This window comes from Haplochromis burtoni, unplaced genomic scaffold, assembly GCF_018398535.1.
Source record: "Haplochromis burtoni strain Fernald_Lab_line unplaced genomic scaffold, NCSU_Asbu1 Contig_315, whole genome shotgun sequence".
Lineage (NCBI taxonomy): Eukaryota > Metazoa > Chordata > Actinopteri > Cichliformes > Cichlidae > Haplochromis > Haplochromis burtoni.
Genome location: NW_024582676.1, coordinates 217,005 through 239,356, shown reverse-complemented (window position 1 = coordinate 239,356; position 22,352 = coordinate 217,005). Strand labels below are relative to the sequence as shown.

Below are 22,352 nucleotides of genomic sequence, written 5' to 3'. Positions count from 1 at the left end.
CGGCTCTGTAAGATTCCATATTCACTACTTTGTGTTTTTAATGTACATTTCACACAGCCTCCCAGCTGTCTCTGCATTAGGGCTGTTAAGTCGTTTCGGAGGCACTTGTTGGAAAGGCCAACGCTATCAATGGAAAAACAAAAAGGAGGCGCGACAAATGAAGCACTTCAAACTGACAGGGTGGCATCTTTAATCAATGTATTGTTGACAACATAGCATGTTATGTTAGTTAAAATATCATTTGTGCTGGGAGAGAATTTGGAACAATCAACATATACATACAAGTAAAACAACAACAACAGAGAGAGGAAAAAAAAAAAATAGTATCCACAAACACTTTCATTCATTACACGCACACACAGAGCACTCCCACCGGACCACACGCCCACACAAACAGAAGCTAAAAGCTCGACAGTCGCACTGCTAGGTCTGTCAAGCAGTTTTGGATATTCTTCTGTTGGTACAAAAATGATCGTTTTGACAAAAATAATAATTTCATCAAGTGTGGTCGTCTCCCCTAACTTGCCCTCTCCACTTTTAGTCAAACTACTTGTTTTTATGTACAAGTGAGAAGGCAGTATGGCCGCATCAGTTGTAAATAAGGATATTTACCGCTAGATTTCTGGCATATTATTGGTTTTGGTTTTTTTTTCCTTTGTCATACAAAATAATATCTCTCTGAGGTAAGAACCGAGACAGTATCAAAATAGTAAAATGAAAATTTTACTGAATGTAAAAGGACTACAGGTTCATTACTTGCTGGATGACATGACCTCACGGATAACAGCAGCGGGAAGAAGGAAAAAAACAAAACAAAACAGGAAGATTGAATAACGGTCCGATGTTGTATCAGCGTGTGATTCGCTCAGCTTGTCTGTGTTTGAGCGCGATGGCTCTGAGCCAGTGGAGAGGAATGGGAGTTGGTGACATCACAGGCGTTATCAAGGTTGGTTACATGGGGGGGGAGCAGGGTCAGTGTCTGTGAGGGAACCTTTAAGAAAGAAAGAAAAAAAGGAGGTCGCTGATGCTCTAATAGCTCCGGTGAGGCTGCTGCGGCTCTGTGGAGCTCCCAGAGGGCGTAGCGTGTGAAGTTATGAATGTGAAGCAGCTGAGTGTCTGAAGAGCGGGAACAAATTACCACCTGGAGGCTTTAAAGTTTAAACAAGACAGCCTACAGCCGGGGCAGCAGCTCTGTGAGAGTGCCTTTGAGCCTGAATTACCAGCAACGCTCACGATTACAGTGTCATGTGATTACGACTAAATCAACCCCGTGGAAGGAATCACAAATGGCAGTCCACAAACCCGAGAGCTTCAAATGTAATCCTTTTGGTGGCGCTACGTGAATTATGAGGAGCACCAAAGGATTTATCTCCTGTGGACTGTACTGAGATAAGTCACTCTGGTACTTTCACAACTTGGCGACTGCTATTACCGTAAAAAAAAACGCAACTCTTTGTCCTGTGATGTCACCAGCTCCTAGCGCTCTACTAGAAAAATCCCTTCACTCTGAAAAAGGCCAACTCAGGAAATGACACCCACCACAATCTGGCTAAGATGCTCTGAATGGAAAGTTGATCAACTCCGAAAGGCATTAGCAAGCGAAACCCCCATTTACACCAGGGCAATAAATCCAAACCATTCCTCCCCTTCAAAAGTTAAGGCAGTGATACTAAGGGGAAATGCTTCTCTGACCAGCAACTATGCTCCACCGACTACCAATGCGTAGCTGGTGCATGTTAGTGTCAGAAAGTACTCTCGCTTTTTTAATTTTTTCATTTATAAACCTCTTGTTTGCCAAAAAGTTAAACTAACTCTCCACTAGACTGTCACAACGTCTCCTTTCAGAATAAAAGGCCGGGAAGAATGTTGTTTTATTCCCACGACAAACAAGCACATTTGCAGAAAAAGGAATAGCACACAGTTGTTTAAAGGAAGAAAACGTCTCTCTCACCCCCCACACACACACTCACTCACTCACATTCACACACACAAAGACATCAGAACCAACACCGAACAAACATCTCAGCCAAGGCGCCACATATATGCACGTCATCTTTCAGAAACACATAAGGTTTTTGTCCTCTTCATTCCAGTGAAGACGATTTCTGCAATGTATATTTTTTTCACATCAACTCTTGGTCTGATTAACAGCAAAGAGTGGCCATTCACCATCATGAAGACCTAGTCCAAAAAACCCCACTCGTTAAAGTTCAGTGGAAACCATCTAATCTCTGGGCCTTTTTAATTTCCGATCGATTTAAATGTCTATTACTGAATGATTATTTGAATGTAATCAAACCTGAATCTGAAAAATCAATAAGAATTACAAAGAAAGGAAAAAAAAAGTGATTTATTAAACTCCGTCTTCCTCCATTTGTGATTTTTGTGGTGTGATTTGGATTGTAGATCAAACCTTCATGATGGGAACGTGCTGTGGGCAACATAACAGTAAGTAAATGATCAGATATACCTCCAGAGATGCACCAATAATTTTGTGGTGGGACAGTGGGAGTACTTGACTTAAATATTGGCCTATTGTAATTCGTTTTGTTTATTTATTAATTGTAACTATTAAAAAGCAAGAACTGTGGAGGAAATTAACCTTTCATTACTCGTGCTCCAAGTCCAAGCGTTCATGATTTTTCCTTAAGTCCAAGTGTAATTGGTGCATTGTGATATACGTGATCGTTTTCTTGCTTCACATAAAAGACAACGCTAAGTAGATTCAGACATGTATTTTTTTTTTCTAAACAGTTCTGTACAGGATACATGGAGAATGTTAACTCGTGTGGGTGTGGCTTCCGCCAGGTTCTTTCTCACTCATCTCAGGTGCATTCGGCACACGGCCGTCGAAATGCTCATTCAAAAAACCTACAATCATCTCAAGCGCCCTCGCGCGTGTGGCGTCATGGGAAAAGGTCTGTCGCCACGCCTCCTACCAGCAGCCGGACCAACATATTCATTAAGCTGCAATGTAGCCGGCCTATCAGTGCAACGCGCTGGTGATCAACTTAGGGCAGTAGCACAAGGATTTGAATGTTCTAACATCACAATCACAACTTCTCTCACATCTTTTTCTTTTGCTCACAACAACACATTTTCCTTCTGTTCCCGCCTCCCATCCCCACCCCCCGACTCTAAAGGGCTTTGTCACTGATCTGAGGTGTTTTTAAAGTTTCCCCACTCGGCTGGAGAACAGAGGGTGAAAATTCAGGAATTTTAAGGAAATCTGGAGTTTATGGGGACACACTAAGGGATTCTCAGGCTTAAAAAGTGGGGTCTATCAACAGTGCACACTACCTCCATTCTCTAGGGTGACAATGGAAGCCTACAGGTGAAAGATTGAAAGGAAAAGGATATTTTTTTTGGAGGGTGGGGGGTTTGGATAATATGTGGGGATTAGCAGGACTGCACTCAGTGCAGCAGCTCTTCAAGCTCGCTCTCTTTGAGCTTAGCATTGTCTCTGACTTCGTCAAATGTGTACGTCTTCACAATCTTCCCATTACGAAAGACAGTGTGCAACAGGTCCTGGAGGAAAGAGTAAAGACAAAACAACAAAAAAAGTGAGAACGGCAGTGTTCGTATGAAATCAAATTACATGTGAACAATCAAAACAATTGAGTAAAGAAAAGGGTTTGTGTGAACTCACCACGCCATACTCCTCCAGATCGCCCTTGCCCTCCTCCAGAGTGACAAAGTCTCCGCTCTGGGTCCGGTGTAGAGACAGACGACCTTTCTTCGACCTCTTGTTGGGATCTGCCACCGGATCCTTGAACACGTTCACCTGAGATACAGCACAAAAAGATCTATGTCACACTGAAACAGAAAGGACATCCCTGAAAAGTCTGCCTGGGATCATGGATGAATAAATAAAGATTTCCAGAAAGTGCACTTAAACAGCTACAAATGTAGACCCATTCACCCGGTCCTCACCCCTAGTCCGTTAGTGACCACGTAGCTGCATTTGAATGAGCAGTTGAGCAGATCTCTGGTCAGTTTCTGCAGCAGAGCCCCTCCGGACCCGAAGGTAATGTTCTCAATGGACCATCTGTGTTGCTTCATTCCCTCCACAATCTGGGAAACAAATACACACAATCAAACCTTGCTGCTGCCTTCAAACTTTGAACAGCTGGCGCCATGTGCCTGTACCTCTTGCAGTGTGTTGATATCCACTCCATCTCCTTGTATGACTCTAATGTAAGGAGGGAGAACCTTGAACCCTTTAGAGTTCTCCTTTGGTGCAAACTTCTTCCCTAGAATCTCCAAAACCTGTAAACAGTCAAAGAAGAGAGGATGGAGGAGGAGGTACAGAGAGGAAAAGTTGAGTTTCCTGGCTGGGTTAAAGACTATAAATGAAAGTAAAGCCGTTTGTGTGACCGCACCTTCAAAACCGTATCGAGCGGGTTTCCTGAGTCTGGTCGAACGACGAGCGGGGCGTCTGCGCTGCGCATCTCGATCAGCGCCCGCAGGTCTTCTCCCCAAATCTTCTCGCAGGCGTTGTAGATGTCGTAGCTGTCGCTGACTATGGACACAGGCACGCTGGGAAACTGCTTGATGATGTGCTCGAAGGCATCTTTTTCATGGTCTTTCCCCCACGCTGTGATGGTACTGCAGAGAGAATGGCAGAGCTATTAAATATACATCTGAAGAAGAGTAAGACAGGAAAGACCAAACACAGTGATTGAGTGATAATGTCCCAGAGTGTCCAGAAGAGGGCGCTGCACTCCAGGTTTTAGTCTAAGACGAGCCCAAATATGATCTTACAGGTACTGTACAACAGCTGTGTGTACTTCTGATGCTGGCGTTCTTCTGCATCGCCTAGCATCACCAGTGTAGAGTCAGACAAGGAGAAAAAGGTGATAGAACCCACACAGAGCTCCTGATGAATATATCAAATATTAATGTTAATGCATCACGCACCATGATAATAAGGTAAGGTAAATGGAAAAGTGCAGAAAAACATGAAGATCTGGACTTTAGGCTTATTAGGTCTTGGACAGCAGATGCTTGTAATGATCATGTTGCTTTGTTTTAAGGATTTGGTGCTCTCTCCATTGTGTTGTTCCAGAATCCAACTTGGCCCTGAAGATAATTTTAGTTTAATGCGCTGCAGCTCCTGAGCTTCTTGGCACAACCCTAATACATGAAACGTGTGCAGTGTGCACACACTGCTGGCACTGATTTCTTCAAACGAAGGGTGACACACCTTTTCTCTAAAAAAAAGAAAGAAAAAAAAAATCAACCCTCCCTTTTCCTCTGGAATATCACTGCGACTCCTCCCACCGAGGAGGTAGAAACGAAACCGATTTCAGGAGGGAGGCCATTGCATAACAGTTGCTATAACAACTCCAGCCACTATCCCACAATGCACTGGTATGGGGAAGAAGGGTGCGCTGGTGCAGCAGTAACAGCGCTGGTGGCCAGTAGGAAGCTGCTGTGTGTGCGCGCATGAGAGCGAAACAGAAAGGGAGAGGTGTCTGTAAGCAGGATAAATGGAGAGAGATGTGCGCCGGGGCAGCAGCCAATCAAAACTCTCACTTCCAACTAATCACAGCACCATTCACCAAATGAAATAGACGAACCAGATAATGACTGCGAGGGTGACCAAGGACAAGTCAGGAGAGAAAATTAACACCATTATGAGCCAAATGTTGAATAAATATTCACTCTGGCTGACAAACATCTCTACATCAACAGCTTTGGCACATAATTAGGTGTTATTTGAAGCGAGTTTCCTTCTCTGTGGATGAAAAGCTGGATTTCAGAGCGGGCTCTTGGCCAAACTGTGCACCATTTCATCAAAAGCAGCAATACAGATGAAGACAGCTGAGATTTTCCAAGAGAACAGGTGAATGTGTGGCCTAAATGCAGATAGTTAAAACTGTGTGCAGTAATTTAGCAACCTGCATGAGCTGCTTAAAGTTTGTGTAAATTTTGGAAGTCCCTTGAAAGCAGTGTTTCTCAGACACCCGTCATTACATGGAGTCTGGAAGTAAATCTCTGTAAACTGTGCGGTCGTATCTGCAATAAAACACAGCTCAGAACGGTACACTGCACAGACAAATATTCCATCTCTAAGCAGGAACATAAAGTCCTTTACAGATTAACACTAAATAAATAAGGCCAGTAAAGTAAAACGTGTGTGTACCTGTGCTCGGCAGCGGGCACTGAGAAGCCTGGCACAGGGTCCTTGGTGCCATAGTACTTCTTAATGACTCCGATGCCAGCGACCGTGTCTGTGCCCTTGAAGTTGACCAGATGGGCGGAGGCTCCTATGCCAGCAGTCTGTGAATAAAGAGGATAGGGTGGGGGTTAGGGACCTTGAAGTGCTGTAAACAACCTTAAAGTGGAAATAATGTTTCCCCTTATTTTCTCATTTATAGATTTGCAATTGCAGATGCTCTTTGATGGCTTTGAGCAGAGAAGCCCCGCCCACCTCCTGCTCTCCCTTGCGTTTGCAAGGGAGAGCAAAATGTGGACTAGACCCAGTCTTAATTTTCTTTGTTTTTGAAATCTCTGATGAGCTTTATTGTCCTTGTCCTTAAATTAACCGGATTTAAATCCTTTAGCTTTCTCCATACCTCTTGTGAGGACACGCCTCTGTAGCCGAAGTCATGTAGTTTATACTCCAGCCCCTCCAAATTCCCCGAAGTCTCTAAGAGGTACTTGGCAAGGATCTTCTTTTGCTCTCTAGAGTTGGTCGCCACAGTGATGGGATACCAGATCTGAACCAGGATGGTCTGACGGAGAAAGAAAGGAGAGTTCAGTTCACTTTACTGGATATTTATAAATTGTTCAGGGTGTCATTATGCTCTAAGTTTTTCCATGTGCATTTATTATAGCAAACAATCAGGTTATCGGACTAAATATTCATAACAGTTAATGGTAAGCAAAAAAGAAAAAAGCAAGCATAGTCAAGTTTTTTTTACCCCTGCAGGCAACAGACCGGTGAATGTCTGGCCCAATTCTTCTGCTTTCCCAATATTTAAATGGTACTAAAACCCAAAACTAACAGGCTCAGAGGGATCACAGCGGCCTGCTCATTCACCAAAGACAAACTCTGGGAAAAGCACATTCCTTGTTGCTTCATGTCAACTCTGGACCACAGTCAATGACTTTAATATGAAAACAAGTGGCTTATCTGTACTCTCCACCACCTGGGAAATTTTAGGAATACATACTTCCTGCAGTCTGAAGCATAGAGCGTGATTCTGTGAAGATCTGCCAGTCAGTGTTTTGCCCTCGCTTTCTAAAGCTCTCCTCCTTGTAAATTCAAAATCCATTTTGTCAAAGCAATCATCAGATTTAAGCTGCAGTAAGAACAGATGATGCAGAAAAAGTTTGATAGAAAGAGAAACCTGTGGAATATGGTGACAAGAGGATTATGAACAAGAGCGCTAAACTAACACTATGTAACCGCTTACTGCGATTTAAACATTTCATGTTAGGAATGACAACCAAGTACTATGCTATGTAGGCTGAACCTCATTAACAGCAGATAAAGACACCAAGCAAGACTAAAACTCTAAATATAACTAAAAATTCTGTTTACCCAGCTCACACTCTTTGTGCCTCCTAACACTATGCGGTGTGTTTCTACCTTATAACACTGAGCAGGTCACATGCATCCCCAGCCTAATTATAATTCCATAATATGGACTCATGTGACTGCCAAAGAAAGTCCAAAGTCCATGTGTACGCACACAGACATGCATTTGTAAGGCTATCTCTGCGAGGACATTCACTGACATTTAGCCCCCGACCCTGTCCTTTAATGCTAATGCTAGCCTTAACCTTTAAAACGAGTCTCAGCACTTAAATAGCTCTTGTAGGGGTTTCAGGAAGACCAAAATATCCCCACTCTCCACCTCTGGAACGCATGTCTTCATAGAGGTACACATAAAGCTTGAGCTGTAAATTTCTTACAATAAAACAAAAACGCGCATGTGCGTGTTTGTTTCCTTGTCCGCAAACTCCTCCTCGACTATAAGCAGTTGAGCAACCAAACTTTGCACAGGCCGCTGAAAGTTCTTATTTATATCACACAATATCATGTCCTTTTGTTGCCTAGAAGGAACAGGTTAAAATGACCCACTGGTAGCATTCATGCACTAATAACACTGTTTAAAAGAACCGTATCATTTTTTATTTCACAACAGTAACATCTAATTTATATCTTAGAAAAGTTGAGTTACGCATGAGACTTTATGATGTCAAGATGACATTGTGTTGCATGGCAACAGGCTTAATCACCCTGTTTTGAGCCTTTATACACATATTATACCTTATAAAAGCATCTTATGTCATTTTTATCTACAAAAGCCAAATGATACACACCTAGCGGGGTGCAAAAATGCCTGTTTTTAATCATACAAACGCCATCTTTTTTGCAACTTTTTTCAGTGTGATTAAGAGTATCGGTTTGCCAACTGCACAAACAGATCAAACAACACTGTAGCATGGGCATGTAGTAGTTAAAACCAATTCTACATTTGTGTGGTAACAGATTAAGTACAGTGTAAGCATTCTTACACTGCAATTTTTCTATCATTGTCATTGTCAGGCGACAGTTTGTAAAGGATACTTGCTGCCACGGTAAAATGGAGGGGCAGTAAAAGCAACACTAAGAAGGAATGCACACCCTACACACAACAACACAACTACTCTGTCAATGTCCCAGAACAAAATGGACGGCGATAAGGAACCACAGAGCGGGATGAGAATGGGGAAGGTAATGGCAAAAAATAAATAAATAAAAAAGGACAAGAAAGCAATAGAGAAGAAAGGGGAAAAAATGATGTGACAAAGAAGAAAATGAGAAAAGCGAAACAAGAAGGGACAGCAAGCGTGAAAGGGAAAGAGATAAATAGAGTATGACCTGGTGACGCAGCTCAAGGACACCAGTCTGTGGCTAATTTTACTTCACAGCCATGAAGAATGACCCCCCGTGTGTGTCTGTTTATGTGTGTATTTAAATCAACCAGAGAAACTTACCAAGTGTGTGTATAAATGGGTTTGTGGACGTGTCGTCACAGTGCTCTTGGCTGTAGGTGACCTCCAAGTACTATGCCATTACAGAGTCGAGAGTGTGCGCGTCACATAATAGCTCCAAACGCAGACCACTTTCAGGATACATTAGACTTTCTGAACATACTAATGTGCTGGTAAGTGTGTGCATATAGATTATAAAAAGCTTTTTGCATCAACAGACAAACAAAAGAATGCCGTTTCTGATTAATCACGGCGTGATTCATTTGTAGGAGCAGTCAAACGTGATATTTATGAACTGGTTTGACATGGTGAAAAAAAAAAAAAACAGCACGAGACACGACAGCAGTCAGAAGAACAGAAAGTGAAAGTGAAGTGCAAGAAAGTGCTTGTTCCGCGGAGTCATTGAGGACAGCCTGTTCATGCAGCATTAAGTTCATGATAATCCTGATCTCAGAGTCACACTGTGGATCAGCTCAGTGTAAAAATGCAGTACTCAAACTACCAGAATAAAGTCACTCAAATCTACTTAACTTTCTCTGGAATTTTATGTGAATTATTTGTGAAACCTACAGTATGGTTACAAGACATTTGCTAAATATGCTTATTTGTTAGATGGAAATAGTGACATCATTCTTCTGTGTAGTAAAAAATAAAACTAAAGCTAATTAGATCATCGTAGAACAAATAGTAGAATCAGGAAAAGCACAGGTAGTCTGGCTGTGAACAAAGGTAAAATATGACATCATTACAAGACAAAATCAAATATGATATAATCTCAAAAAAAAACTAGATCTTCCCTGCTATTTAAAAGCTTCTTCACTGACTTTGGGAAAGTCGATGACCTGCTAACATTAGCTAATGAACGGAGTCCGCAAATCAACAAGCATTCACCGCCAACAAACACTGAACAGAAAGACAAGATAGCATTTTGCCAGAAACAACTTTAGCCAGGGAGTAAGCTAAGATGATCTAGCCAGCTGCTACATTTGCAAACTAGCAATACTGCTATTAGCTATACGATAGCTAATATTAGGTTAAGTTTTTATACAATGAATCTCATCTAATCAGATGAGTGACAAACACTGGGAAAACTACAGCAGTGGGGTATTCAACACCTACAGGCGCCATGCTTTACTTCTGAGGGTCACAACAGCCCCCTCCCAATCATCTTTTTTAGTAGCAAAAAATAATTTAATCTAAAAAAAAAACCTAGCAATAGCTTGCTAGCCACCTAGCTATAACTAGGGCTAACCAATAACTTTAACTTCATCAGCTTTTTTAGAATCTCCATCCTGTATTTAGTGTTGACTCAACACCACAGGCACAAATTTTGGTGACTGTTTAGTTACGTATAAGCGATGTACATAAACGTAATCAGAGAATATAACTTGAAATATAAAAATTAAATACAATTACCATTTTTTACAAACATAATAGCAGCATATGTGACGATGTCTGTGCAAAGATTAGTTGAAACTAGTCGAACCCCTTGAAGAGGAGATGGGTTAGATACAGACATATATTCATATATGCACTACAATCAATACAGTAAGACAACAAATCAATAATTTCCACATTAATGCCCCAAGGCTAACTTTAGCTTTCTTGCTAACAATACTACTAGATAAAATACTAAGTGACCATAGTTCCATGATACTAAGTCATGAAGCAAAAAGTCATGTTCATTTTGGACAGCAATAAATTCTGTAAATATACAAAGCAATAATACCCAAAAGTGATGCAGGCCTGGCTATCCAGCTAGCTCTAACTGAACTAGACACCATATATCTGACATTGGTAGATTTGTTTTGAAGGTATAAATAATCATATTAACAGTATATGCTCAGGTTATTCTGTTGATGTGCAGCATATCAGTTCATGGCAGTCTTGTATAGGCTCGAGTGGAGCCAGCTCCTCACCCTGACCTTTAAATAAAAGGGATCACGCATTATGTTGTAGTTAATGAGTTTAAAATGGGCTGGTAGGTGGCTTTTGCATGCCTTTTACGGAGCCACCAAAGTGGTATCAATATTTTCACCGTGCTCTCAACAAAGAAGCGATTAAGTGTATTTTTCAGAACCACTGAGCTGTTTCAGTCTGCAGCATACAAAACTCAATTTACACTTCTTTTTTTGGCGTCAAAGAAGTGTAAGTGTACAACAATGACCATATGAGCCTATTACTACTACATTCTTTGACTACTCAATGAAATCTCTACACTATCCTTTTGCTGCAGTTGTAACACGAGTATGTCTCCAAGTGGGTATTAAGCTATAAACTATGGCAGAATTGCAACTCAGTGAGATTTAAGAAATCATGAAGTGTCACAGGGCATGCTGCCAAACTAAATTGTTTATGGCTTTTATAAAACTATTACCTCTCTATTGTAATAAATGGGACCTAAACGTTGCTAATGTCTTCCTTCTTCTATTAATTATCAAATAACCATTAAATGGTATCGCTAAGCCTAGCAATGTAGTTTTAGTAGCAATGTGATGAGCACATAAAACATTTCACTGCTATTTGAGGGCACAGGGGTATGAAATTTACGAGGGCTTTTAACTTGATAGAGCTCTTCCAGTAGTTACACTGTGAAGGGGTTCTCCTGTGATTTAGCATTACACTGAAAAGCAGCAGAACCCCACAAGACAGATTTAAACAACAGTCAAAATTCTGTTTTTTGTTATAGATTACACATAAAAAGTACACCTCAAATCCATAAATGAATAAAACATGTCATGTCAGGGCCCTCTCAGATCCCACCCTGACCCGTGTCCATGAACCAAACGTACCTCCACCCAGTTAGTGAGCCAGTAGCATTCGGGGTCTGTGCTCTCCACTGTGAACAAAACATTGCCTCGAGGAATGACACTCCCCTCTGGCACCGCCTTGATTTCAATGGGCAGGTGTCCGTTGTATTTCTGTAAACACAAAGAAATGCACATAAATATATAAGGTTACCAGCATCACCTTCCTGGATATATTAACAGATTTATATCTAAGCTATAGCAAAAGATTTTCAGAGGTAAGCCATTTACTTGGAGGGAAAAGTAAATTAAAGGGAAGTATTATGTTCATTTCCATAGTTTTAAATTGTCGATTAGGTTTGCATAATTCAGTTTAAATAAAACAAACAAACAAAAAACAAAAACAAAAACAAAAACAAATTCCATCGAGGACATAACAGTAAGGTACACATTTCTATCAGAAAAAACAAAAGCAAAAAAAAACAACTGTATTTTTGGTTGCCTGAGGTTGTGCTGTACTTGGCTCAGCACTATATTTTAATTGCAGTTAGAGTGGAATCTGTAAAGTAGGTTCTTACTATTTTTGTTTATTTGTTAGTAGACTTTAGACTTTTCTTTGCGTCTGTTAAACCTAACACCTTCTACACACAAATAATACATTATCCAGTGAAATGAACCATGTATTAACATTACAAACACAGAAGATTAAATGTTTGTTTCCTAGCAACAACATTAACAATATTATTTTATTATTAGCCGTAGCCACTACTTTGACTAACTAATAATTGCTAATAGTTAGATGGCTAAGGCTAACATATACCATTCAAATTAACTAATGTTGTTGAAACTGATGCTTTACTGACCCCTCAGAATTCCTCATATAGTGCTGCTAGTGAGGGGGAGGGGCTGAGTGTGTGTTCCTGTTGGTCTGGTACTGTGATGTGTGTCAAACGGAGGAGGCCATGACAGTTTTGTGTCTGTACTGCTGCAAACGAGCATCTGATAGTGGCATCCTTTTTAGTAATGATTTTTTTAAACAACTAGTTTTTAATTATTTTAAAAAAAAAATGCCTTAAAACAGTTTTCTAGCAACACACCAAATCTCCTGGTGACCTCTAGCTTCTCTGATGCGCGACACATCAACACCACAGTGTTTCATGTGGTAACATTACGATGTGCTTGTTTACACGTACACACAATTTTTTCCTTAATAAACCGTTTCCTGAAACACTCTGTATTGTTTAGGAAACCTGTGTACAAATATACCTATAAAAATGTTTCATCATATAGGAAAAAAAGACAAAAATCTTTCAGTAATCTCTTACCTCCAAAATATAAGTCCACCCCTTCTCATTAAAAACATCATCCTGGAAGTGTTCCCTGTAGACCTCCTTCGCCTCTTGAATCTTCTCTGGAGTCACTACTTTTCCTGGAGAGCAGGAAGTAGGTGGGGAATAAAGGAGGAAGCGGGAGACAGTACAGACAAAGAGGTTGGTGAAACAAACACCGCAGCACTGGTGTGCTTCTCTACTGTCCACCACGATAATCAAGTTTGAAGCTGCTGAGAAGGCATCTTTGTTTGGAAAACATGTGACACAAACTACATCCTTGTCTCATTTCAAGTCTGACTAGTTTCTAGTTCATGGAAACTATTAAACACAGCATACCACAGATGGGAAAGGATCTCTAAGGGGATACTGTGGTTTATTAGGAAATGCAAAAGAAAGGTCTGACAGTCTGAGAAATAAAAAAAAAAGTGTTACATGTGTGTGCAATCATTTTTATCGATATTTATAAAATCATGACGTGTAAGTGGAGCTAGCTGCTTTCTTTTGTTTCTAGATTTTATACTAAGCTACTTTAATGTAACCCTCTTTCAACAATGCATTATCGGGTTAAATTCTCTGAATGGTGAGGTTTTCTTGTAGCTTTGGGTAAACAGAGGGTCTGGGTTTTTTTTTAACTTTCACTTGCTCATGAAATTAATTCTGTTAGAGGATCGAGGATGCATCGCTGGTAGATGGCCTAATCGCTGTGCTCCGAGCGATGCTCTGCCGAGCCAGCTTTTCTCCCTCGGACAGCGAAAGAGCAGCTGTGCTTTTGTCCTCTCCGTCTCTGTTCTCTGTTATCCGTTGCACTCTCTCCACACCTCTGTTACCACACCATGAAATCCGCTTAACAGACATGAGGGAGATGCATTCTTTCGACACTCTCTCTTGCCCTCTCTTTTGCCTCTCAGGACGTGAGCGTCAGCGTTAATCATCTTGAGTTAATTAGGGCATAAAGTGTTTTGGGCTTATTTCAGGCTGGTCTTGTTTTCTCATTTCTTTCCCAACTTGGATTCTTTTGTGGTATGTTTGTTTTGTACGGCCTAATCAATGTGAAGCAGCACGCTGCAGCCTTGCTGTTTTTCGAATGAATAAAAGAACTGTTGCTCCAGGACTCGATAGAAACCACCTGCCCTGCTGAAGTGTCCTTCAGCAAAGCAATGACTTTGAAAAGCCTTAGGCACACTGCTCTGCAACTTTCCCTGTATGCTGACCTTGCCCTGTAGAGGGAAGGCCAAAACAATAGAGTGCTCCCACAGGGACCAATCAAGTACTATAAAAAGGCCCTCCAAAGTCTGGATGTCGACTTTTTCAGCTACACTTAATTTTTTTTATTAACCAGTAAAAATCTTTCGCCTGACTAGAGACTGAGGCTTGCTGGACCACAGCAAAATAGCGGTTGTGTAAACTGCATTCACAGCACTAGAACCATAACATCATGTGCACAGCTTGCTTCCATGTCTTGGTTGTGTGATTTAAGTATTGAACTGTTACCCTTATTTAATTTAAGTGGACTGGAAGCACTTCTATTTACGCAAATATCACAACGCGGTGGCTGCATGTGACCAGACTCCCTCCCATCTGTGTTTATTTGCCATTGAGAAGCTTGGACTTAGTTGCAAGGTCATGTTGACTTGTTTAGTCTGGCTACAGAGCTTTTACTTAAACAAAAGGCAAACTTACCTTTTAGATATTTGTGCAGGATGTACTGTAGGCCATAAAAGACAGTTTTGTCATATTTGACTTTTCTGTTTTTGCTGGGGTCTGTCCTCTTCTCGCGGCACTCGAAGTAAGAGTACACTTTACTCGTGTTGGGGGGGTACTGTTTATAATGCGTTACCTGCCAAAACAGAGCACAAGACAAATTAGACTGGCCATAAACAATGACTAACCAGTTTAACTGGGTTAGGAGAAAACTAAAACAAAAGCAGTCTGATACCGCATACCTCTGACACAGCTGAAAATTCCCTAGACACGCATTTTACGTGCATGAATAAATTTCTGGATCCAGGAACACTAAGACAACATCTCCAATTTATCTTATTTCAGTCTGAAATACATTGGTGAAGGTGTACTCACTTCTAAGTTGAGTCAAACCCCATCCAAACGTGATCACTAACTACTTTATTTTTTATTTAGTATGCATGTGTTAACATGCCACCAGTGCAAAATGACTCATCTAGATTTTATCATTAGTGTCAAGAGGCAATGGGCCTGTACTGTAGCCCAGTTTCACAATGTATCTTGTACATTTTGCACTGTACAATACTGCACAAGCCCACCATTCGAAGGAACTGATTTTATCTCAATGTGTTTTAAGATTGTGCAAAATATTTAGTGTACAGGGAATTTGGACCAACGCATAATGGCCAACACCCTGCTTGATTTCAGGGCGTCGATAGGATTTCAAAGGAAAATTGCAGCATTTTCAAACTGAAAAAAAAAAAAACAACAACTTATCTTCCACAGAAATGAAGAAATCCCATAGAATCAATAACTTCTTACCAAATAAACACATTTTCACAACTTATCTGATTGCATGAAACATTTCAGTTCATAAAAGTGTTTCAATGTCATGCATTTAAAAAAAAAAAATTACATTCAGGGAGAAAGAAGTCGAATTTGTCTCTCACACATACACATTTTCTCTATAAAACAGTTGTTTGGAGCTTTATGTGCACTTCTAGTGAAAATTGAATCCCCGGTGTCTGCAATCAAGTCAACAGCTTAAGGCAAGTCCAGACATGTTTCAATAACAGACTCTACTATCATACCCATATGATACAGTCTCACAAAAAGGAGACGATACATAGTCAGTGGTAGCCATCAGTCATTAATTAAATCCCTAAATGAGCTAATGGATTTCTAGAGTGCACTAAAGGTTTAACTCCTACCAGCAACGCTCCTACCACAACTGAAGTGCACTTACATTTAGAAATTATATTCCTGCCTCATCATGTGTCACATGAGAACCTAATGTGTACACAGTCAAAGTACAAGTCACAGTACAAGCAAGAGTCATTTATTATTGTTAGACATTAGACTCTGATCAAACATACCTAGAGACTGGCTGGTGATCGCCTTGGTAAACACTAGTCACCAAGGAAAAATAAGTACTCAATGACCAGTTGGCGAGTTGTTGCTATGAAACTGATTGCTAAGGCCCAGTCACAAAAACTCATAGACAGTGCAGACTCAGTGGTAGCCTTCAGTTGCTAGGGAAAGTTTGATTGCTGACAGGTTGGCAAGTGGTTGCAGTAGGCCGTTTGCTTTCGCTAGGATGTGAAATTGATTCACAAAGGAGTTTACAGCGCTGCAAAAACAAACAAACAAAAAAAAACCCACCTTGCGATGGTTTTGGTCACTAACAGCTTGCGTGCAGTTTGTACGCTGACTTTCCTGAAAACACTAACTACTTGATAAGCATTACTGAAACTCTAAAAGAATGTTCTCCATTTCCAGTTTGACTCCCACTTTTTCCAAGTTTGGTGGTTCTTTATCTTGATCATTAATATGCAAAGGGTCATGACCACGACCAAACAACATCTGGCAACAGATGCCAGGTGAGACTGAAGAAGTCACTTGGATGAGTGACGAAACGTTTTTCCCAGAAAACGCTACGTCCAGATGAACAGAATCAACTTTTGGAGATCTGGCAACACAGAAGAGCTAATTCGTCAGGCCAGGACTCTACAATCTATTCACACCTACAGGCCAGTGGCCACTCTTTCAGTGATGAGGATGTACACATCCTGGACAGGGAGGAACGCTGGTTTGACCGCGGAGTCAAGGAGGCCATTTACGTGAAAAGAGAAAGGCTATCTCTGAACATCTTTCGCCATCTTACAACGCCGTGATTGCAGCCATTCCCCAACTCTCTGTGAATGATACTCGTGGCTATTGATCAGTGGTTGTTGATCAATGGTCATGACAATATCCATATAAAAGGTCAAGAACTGACCTCACAGCCCATTGTTCATTCATTGGGCTAGTTTCAGTCAATATGCTAATACACTCTTTAAAAGTTTGGGGAAACCTGCAGTCAGCTGAGACTGAAGATGTCACTCGGACAAAATGTTTCTCCCACTGAAAACGCTACATCCAGAAGAAGAGAATCAACTTTTCGGGCGTTCCTTACCCGAATTACTCAGCATGCATCAAGACATTAAATATACAGTAAGATACAAAACTACTTGACACCCACATTGAGTATAGATGAGATAAATGTCAATGAACCACTCAGTTACTCTGACCCCCATATGTGTCCTTTCCTCTGGGCTTTCGAGGACTCAAAATAGAGTCAAGACACTTAACATGACACTGAGTGCAACCGCGTGTGTACATATTTATTGGCACCCACTGTATACACACACAAACACACAACCAATGCTTTAGAATGGCAAAACTAATCAGAGTTTCAAAGCACAAGCAGTACGTCCAATATTATTAAATGTCAGCAGAGGACACGCATGAATATTTGATTATAAAACATCCATCTATTGTAACATGAACCTAATTACGACAAACAAGACCAACAACTGAGTTACACAATTCAGTTTTACAGTAACAGTATCAGTAATGGAAGGAGGTGCATGTAGTGGTAAAACCACAGAGTGCCATCACTTATCAGTACCTCTTAACTCTAAGGAGATGTTAAGTAAATCTTACTATTTTCATATATGAATAACTGGTAAGCAGGCTCTAGGTTCATAAATTTGAGGATATTCAGTCAGTCTGGGTTTTGTACTGAAAAAACTGATCAGACACAAACGCAACTGAAGTAAGGTTTGGGGTTTGTTATCCGCTTCCTCTTTTTCCTTCCTTCCTCCTTTAAAACTCTGATGATACTGAGCTAACTGAGGGTGCAATGATTCCAGGATAATTAAAATCAAAAACACCAAACATATACACTGACGCTTATCGTCTATGACAGCGCAGAAAGTTAATGCAATGTCAGTAATTTTCTCACACACAAGTTGCCATCTATAAACATCAAGTAATTCCTCCTTTGCTCTTTCGAGAGACTGGGAAGGAGATGATGAAGGCAGCCTTGTGAAAACGCTTGGACGTTTCACAAAAGTTCCTTAAATCTATTACCACAACCTTTTCCATCATCACCACGCGTGAAATGCAGTACATGCAGGGCACTGTCCCATTACCTGAAGTTAAGAGTTCAATTCAAAGACAAATAATGGAACAACACATACTGGCAGTTCAGTTAGTCTGGTCCCAAAGATAAAATCCAACTCTGCAACACTGGGCTTGATCACCTCTCCGTAGTGGCACGTGAAACAGTTCTCTGTTGAAGTGGCTTTTCAGCTTGCAGCCAGTTTTCAAAGACGCAAACAACACATGCAGTTGGTCTGTCCAATCAAGACACGCTGGAGAACCAGGTGAAAGGTATCAAAATATGAAGCAGGAAGTGCCGGGTTAAGCCGGACAGTAGGACCCGAACTTTCAAAATAAGACCAAGGGGATGCATTAAAAAAAAAAGAAAGAAGTGCTAAAATGAAACCCCAGATACTTTAATGTAAGACCCTGGATCCCTGCTTACTTTCTCACCACCATTCACTCTGGATTTAAGGGTCAGAAGAGTGTAATATGCAAATGTGGTCACATGGTGACAAACTAATGTGGCTTTTCTTTAAAAATCTGTGCTAATAATAGAACACAATATAACTCCTCCCTGTCAAACAAGCAGAGATTTTTTGAATGCATGTTTCCAGACAATAGGCCGGCGTGCCTTTGGGACAGAGAGTTTGCTTTTGAATTCAAGCACACAAAACACAAAGGTGCTCAGGTGGAGTTTGTTTTTATGTCCTGTGTGTGCCTTCAGTTGTTCTGAGAGACCAGCGAGCATTTCTTTGAATTAACCTTTCCCTTTGGTCATGCACGGCCAAGCTACACATACAAGGTAAAGCTGGGTAACAGGTGTTGCAACACAAGTAAAACTTGCCTGCGCTGCAGTGAGGAGACATTTATCTGTACTGTCATTTGTCAGGCATTTGCTGCTTCTCCCTGGGCTTTAACTATCACTACTTGACTGAAAACACGACTTCTAACACAATGCTGTGCTTTACTTTGAGCACACTTTGTTGCTACCTAACAAAAACATCTGTAGCCTTCTTCTATTTTATATTATGCAGCTCTTTGTGAGCTTTCTTAAGTTACAAGGAAAAACTGGTTTCTATGAATGAAAATGTGTGTCGGCTGTATTCTGATTTTTGACATTGTGGTGAAGCGGAGCAGAAAATGCTGGGTCTTTGTTTGAAATCTACTTTTTGTTTTCCAATAACTTGAATAAAGTTGGGTCAATGAAATATGAGCTCTGTGGGAGGATTTAATGGACTTGATGTAATTGTTGCATCAGGAAATATCTGATACTCTAGACTGAGTTTCCCTGTAGATGTCTCATAAAGGGGTTAACTACATATGCCCTTTATTAAGGTAGTCAATCCAGATACTTTAGACTTAGTTCAAAATGAAAGGAGGTGCCAGAAAGCTAAGACTTTATAGAAACCACTCAACATGAAACTGCCACCTCTTCCAAAGGGATGTTTCTGCTCATAAAAAACAAAACAAAAACACCCACACTATATAATATACATATACATCCACTTAACACCAGTCAGCAGTGGTGCTGGCTGTTCATCAATAATCCCAATCGATCAATACTTCTAGAATCAGGTATACGTTTACTTTCATTTTTTTCTATAGTGAAAGTTAAACTGTAATGAAACAATGAAATGAAACCAAAGCCACTCATTTGGATGAAATGAAAGGTAAGGTGTGACTGTGCATTACACACCGACGGGAGATTTTGCAGGTATTTAAGTGAAGATTTTTTTTTTTATTTCCTTAGTAAAAAAAAAATTATGATATGGCAATGCAGCTGATATATATGGGTACAGAACATAAAATATTGAAGTATAACTGAACAGCACACTTAAGAGATATATTATAGGCAAATTAAACCACACTAACATTAGTGATAACACAATGAAACACAATGAAAGTACATCCATGTACACATACATTTAAGATGTTAGTTTGTATCATTAGACTACATTACCAAGTTTTTTTTTTCATTCATTCAGCTGGAGTACAGCTCAGTCTGAGCCTAGGTTTTAGTCGAGGTACTTGGGCTTCCTGCCTCTGCTGGTAGCCCCATACTCCTCTCTCCTGTCATTTCTGACTTTCTTTCCTATTATCAGCATCACCGAATTGCTGAATGGTGTCATGTGGCAGTTGACCTGGCAGCCGTCCAGGCAACCACTTGCTACGTGAGCTTAAACAATACTCCAAGATCATTTGTCCTCTGTTTATATTGTTGGTTATCAGCGGGTTGTTTCTTGTCGTTAGCCAGTGTATAAACACTTACAACCCTTACCCACTGCCAAACATCTTAAACCCGCTTTGAAAGTCTAGCTGCCTTGTGATTCCTTTTTAACTTTCGTTTTCTCGTAAGTTATGAATTGCATTATGAGTGGTGCGAGCTAGCCCTATAGTGGCTAACACGACGTCGAGCTAGTGTGACTGAGCTTTTGCCCATGTGCAGTTCATACAGCACTTGCTAGCTAGGGGCTAATACTAGCTTTTTTTTAATATCAATACCCTTCATCTCTCTCTTGCGCTCCCTATGCGCTAGCTAGCTAACTCAGCTAGCTGCGGACCATTATGACTAGCAATCCGAGAGGGGACTGGTATGGTAATAGCGATCTTACATGAAATCTAGGGGAAAAAAGGATGCCTGCATTGTGAATGTGGTACACCGTCTCTGTTGTACCAGCCCTCTTCTCCCTCCCCCAACTAATTTGGCCTGCGGTGAACCGATGGATACCGGCCACACAGAACAGTGTGATGGCCTTGGGACTGATGATGAAACCACCTTGACTTTGTCAATTTTCACTCTTAACGACTCTCCCTTCACCTAATGCCTCGTTCGCCCGAGACCATCACGGGTACCGTACCTTGTATGAATCGGTCGCTAGCAATATGTTGAAGTCGGTGTCTCTGTGCTCCATCTTTTCCCTCCTTGGTTGTGAGTCGCAGCTGTCAGTAGGTTGTGTTACGCGCCGTGCTGCCGGAGACTCTCCAGCCTTGTGTGTAGCCTGGAAGGGGCATAGAGAACGGGCGGGGGAAGGGGCGGGGACTCGGGGGCGGGCGCATACGTCACACCGAAACTCCGACGTTCGTCGTGTATATCCGGAATCACTCGGCTATATTGCGCGTTGGGCGCTCTTACATGCAGTTCTCAAGCTGAGCAGATGAGGGCAGTATTGGCCATCAAATACAACTCCAACATAAGCTTTTGGACCTGCACCGTTGCTTGATTTATTGATTGATTTAATGTAGGAATTCGAGTAAATCTTAATTAAAGACCCTGCACGTCAAAATATTTTCATTCATTCACGCAGTGTACAGAACATCACATACTAGGTTCTTTCACCTGTAAGAATAGTAATGGTGAAAGTTGTCTCACCTTCAACAGGTGAAAGTAAAAAGGCAGGTTAATGTTGGATAGTGACGAACACCATGCACATTTAACGTGAAGAAGCAAAAGTGAGTGAAAACACCTAGAGTACCTCTGTGGAATTAGTGATGTGTAAATCACAACAGCACATTAACTGTACACAGAAGTCTGGTTTCAGAAGATGATTGATTTATTCCCCTTATTAGGTAGATGCTCAATATTTTTAATCTTCTGAATAGGTCTAGATATCACTAACGTACAGATTGTTTTGTTATGTTTTTAGAAGATGATACAAAGGTAGAAACACATTTTTTTCCGATTTATCTTGATATCGAAAAATGTGTTGGACCTGCTCTTTTCCCACCTTTTGTCTTTTTTTTTTCACTTGAACTTTATTCTCCCTATAGGCTGATATGAGCTCTTTTTAGTTGAATTTACCCCTTTTATCACTTTGCTGTACAGCTGTTCGAGGTTATAAGAAACCATAAAAACTCATTCATGGGTTAATGATGTCTCACCAGTAGGTCTTGAGGTATTTCAAATAATAATTTCATTCAGTTTTAAAAAATGAAGGAATGAGATGGTCTTTGAGAAATTTATATAAGCATAAATACACCAAATACATATATTTCGAGTTTATAGGTGGTTTTAAGTTTTAAAATAATCATCAAAAAGATGGACCTAGAGAATATTAAAATAAAAATAATTCAATTGATTCATAGCTGCATTTTAAAGATCCCCTCCAGCCACGCCTGAAGCCAGAATGTATAAATATTTAACTGTTTTTCATTTTGAAAATTCTAACTACAGGAT

General features: G+C 40.7%; 1 protein-coding gene across 1 annotated transcript; it reads right to left on the bottom strand.

The window, feature by feature from the left end:
- Positions 1 to 173: 173 nt before the first annotated feature.
- On the bottom strand, positions 174 to 21,193 carry nampt1 (nicotinamide phosphoribosyltransferase 1). The gene is made up of 11 exons (XM_005941581.3): positions 21,037 to 21,193; positions 14,750 to 14,906; positions 13,064 to 13,167; positions 11,784 to 11,912; positions 6,582 to 6,740; positions 6,149 to 6,285; positions 4,383 to 4,608; positions 4,150 to 4,269; positions 3,934 to 4,074; positions 3,650 to 3,784; positions 174 to 3,528 (listed from the first exon to the last, which is right to left on the bottom strand). Exons 1-11 carry the CDS (start codon positions 21,088 to 21,090, stop codon positions 3,415 to 3,417), a joined length of 1,476 nt encoding a protein of 491 aa, XP_005941643.1. The 5' UTR covers positions 21,091 to 21,193; the 3' UTR covers positions 174 to 3,414.
- Between the last annotated feature and the right edge of the window lie 1,159 nt (positions 21,194 to 22,352).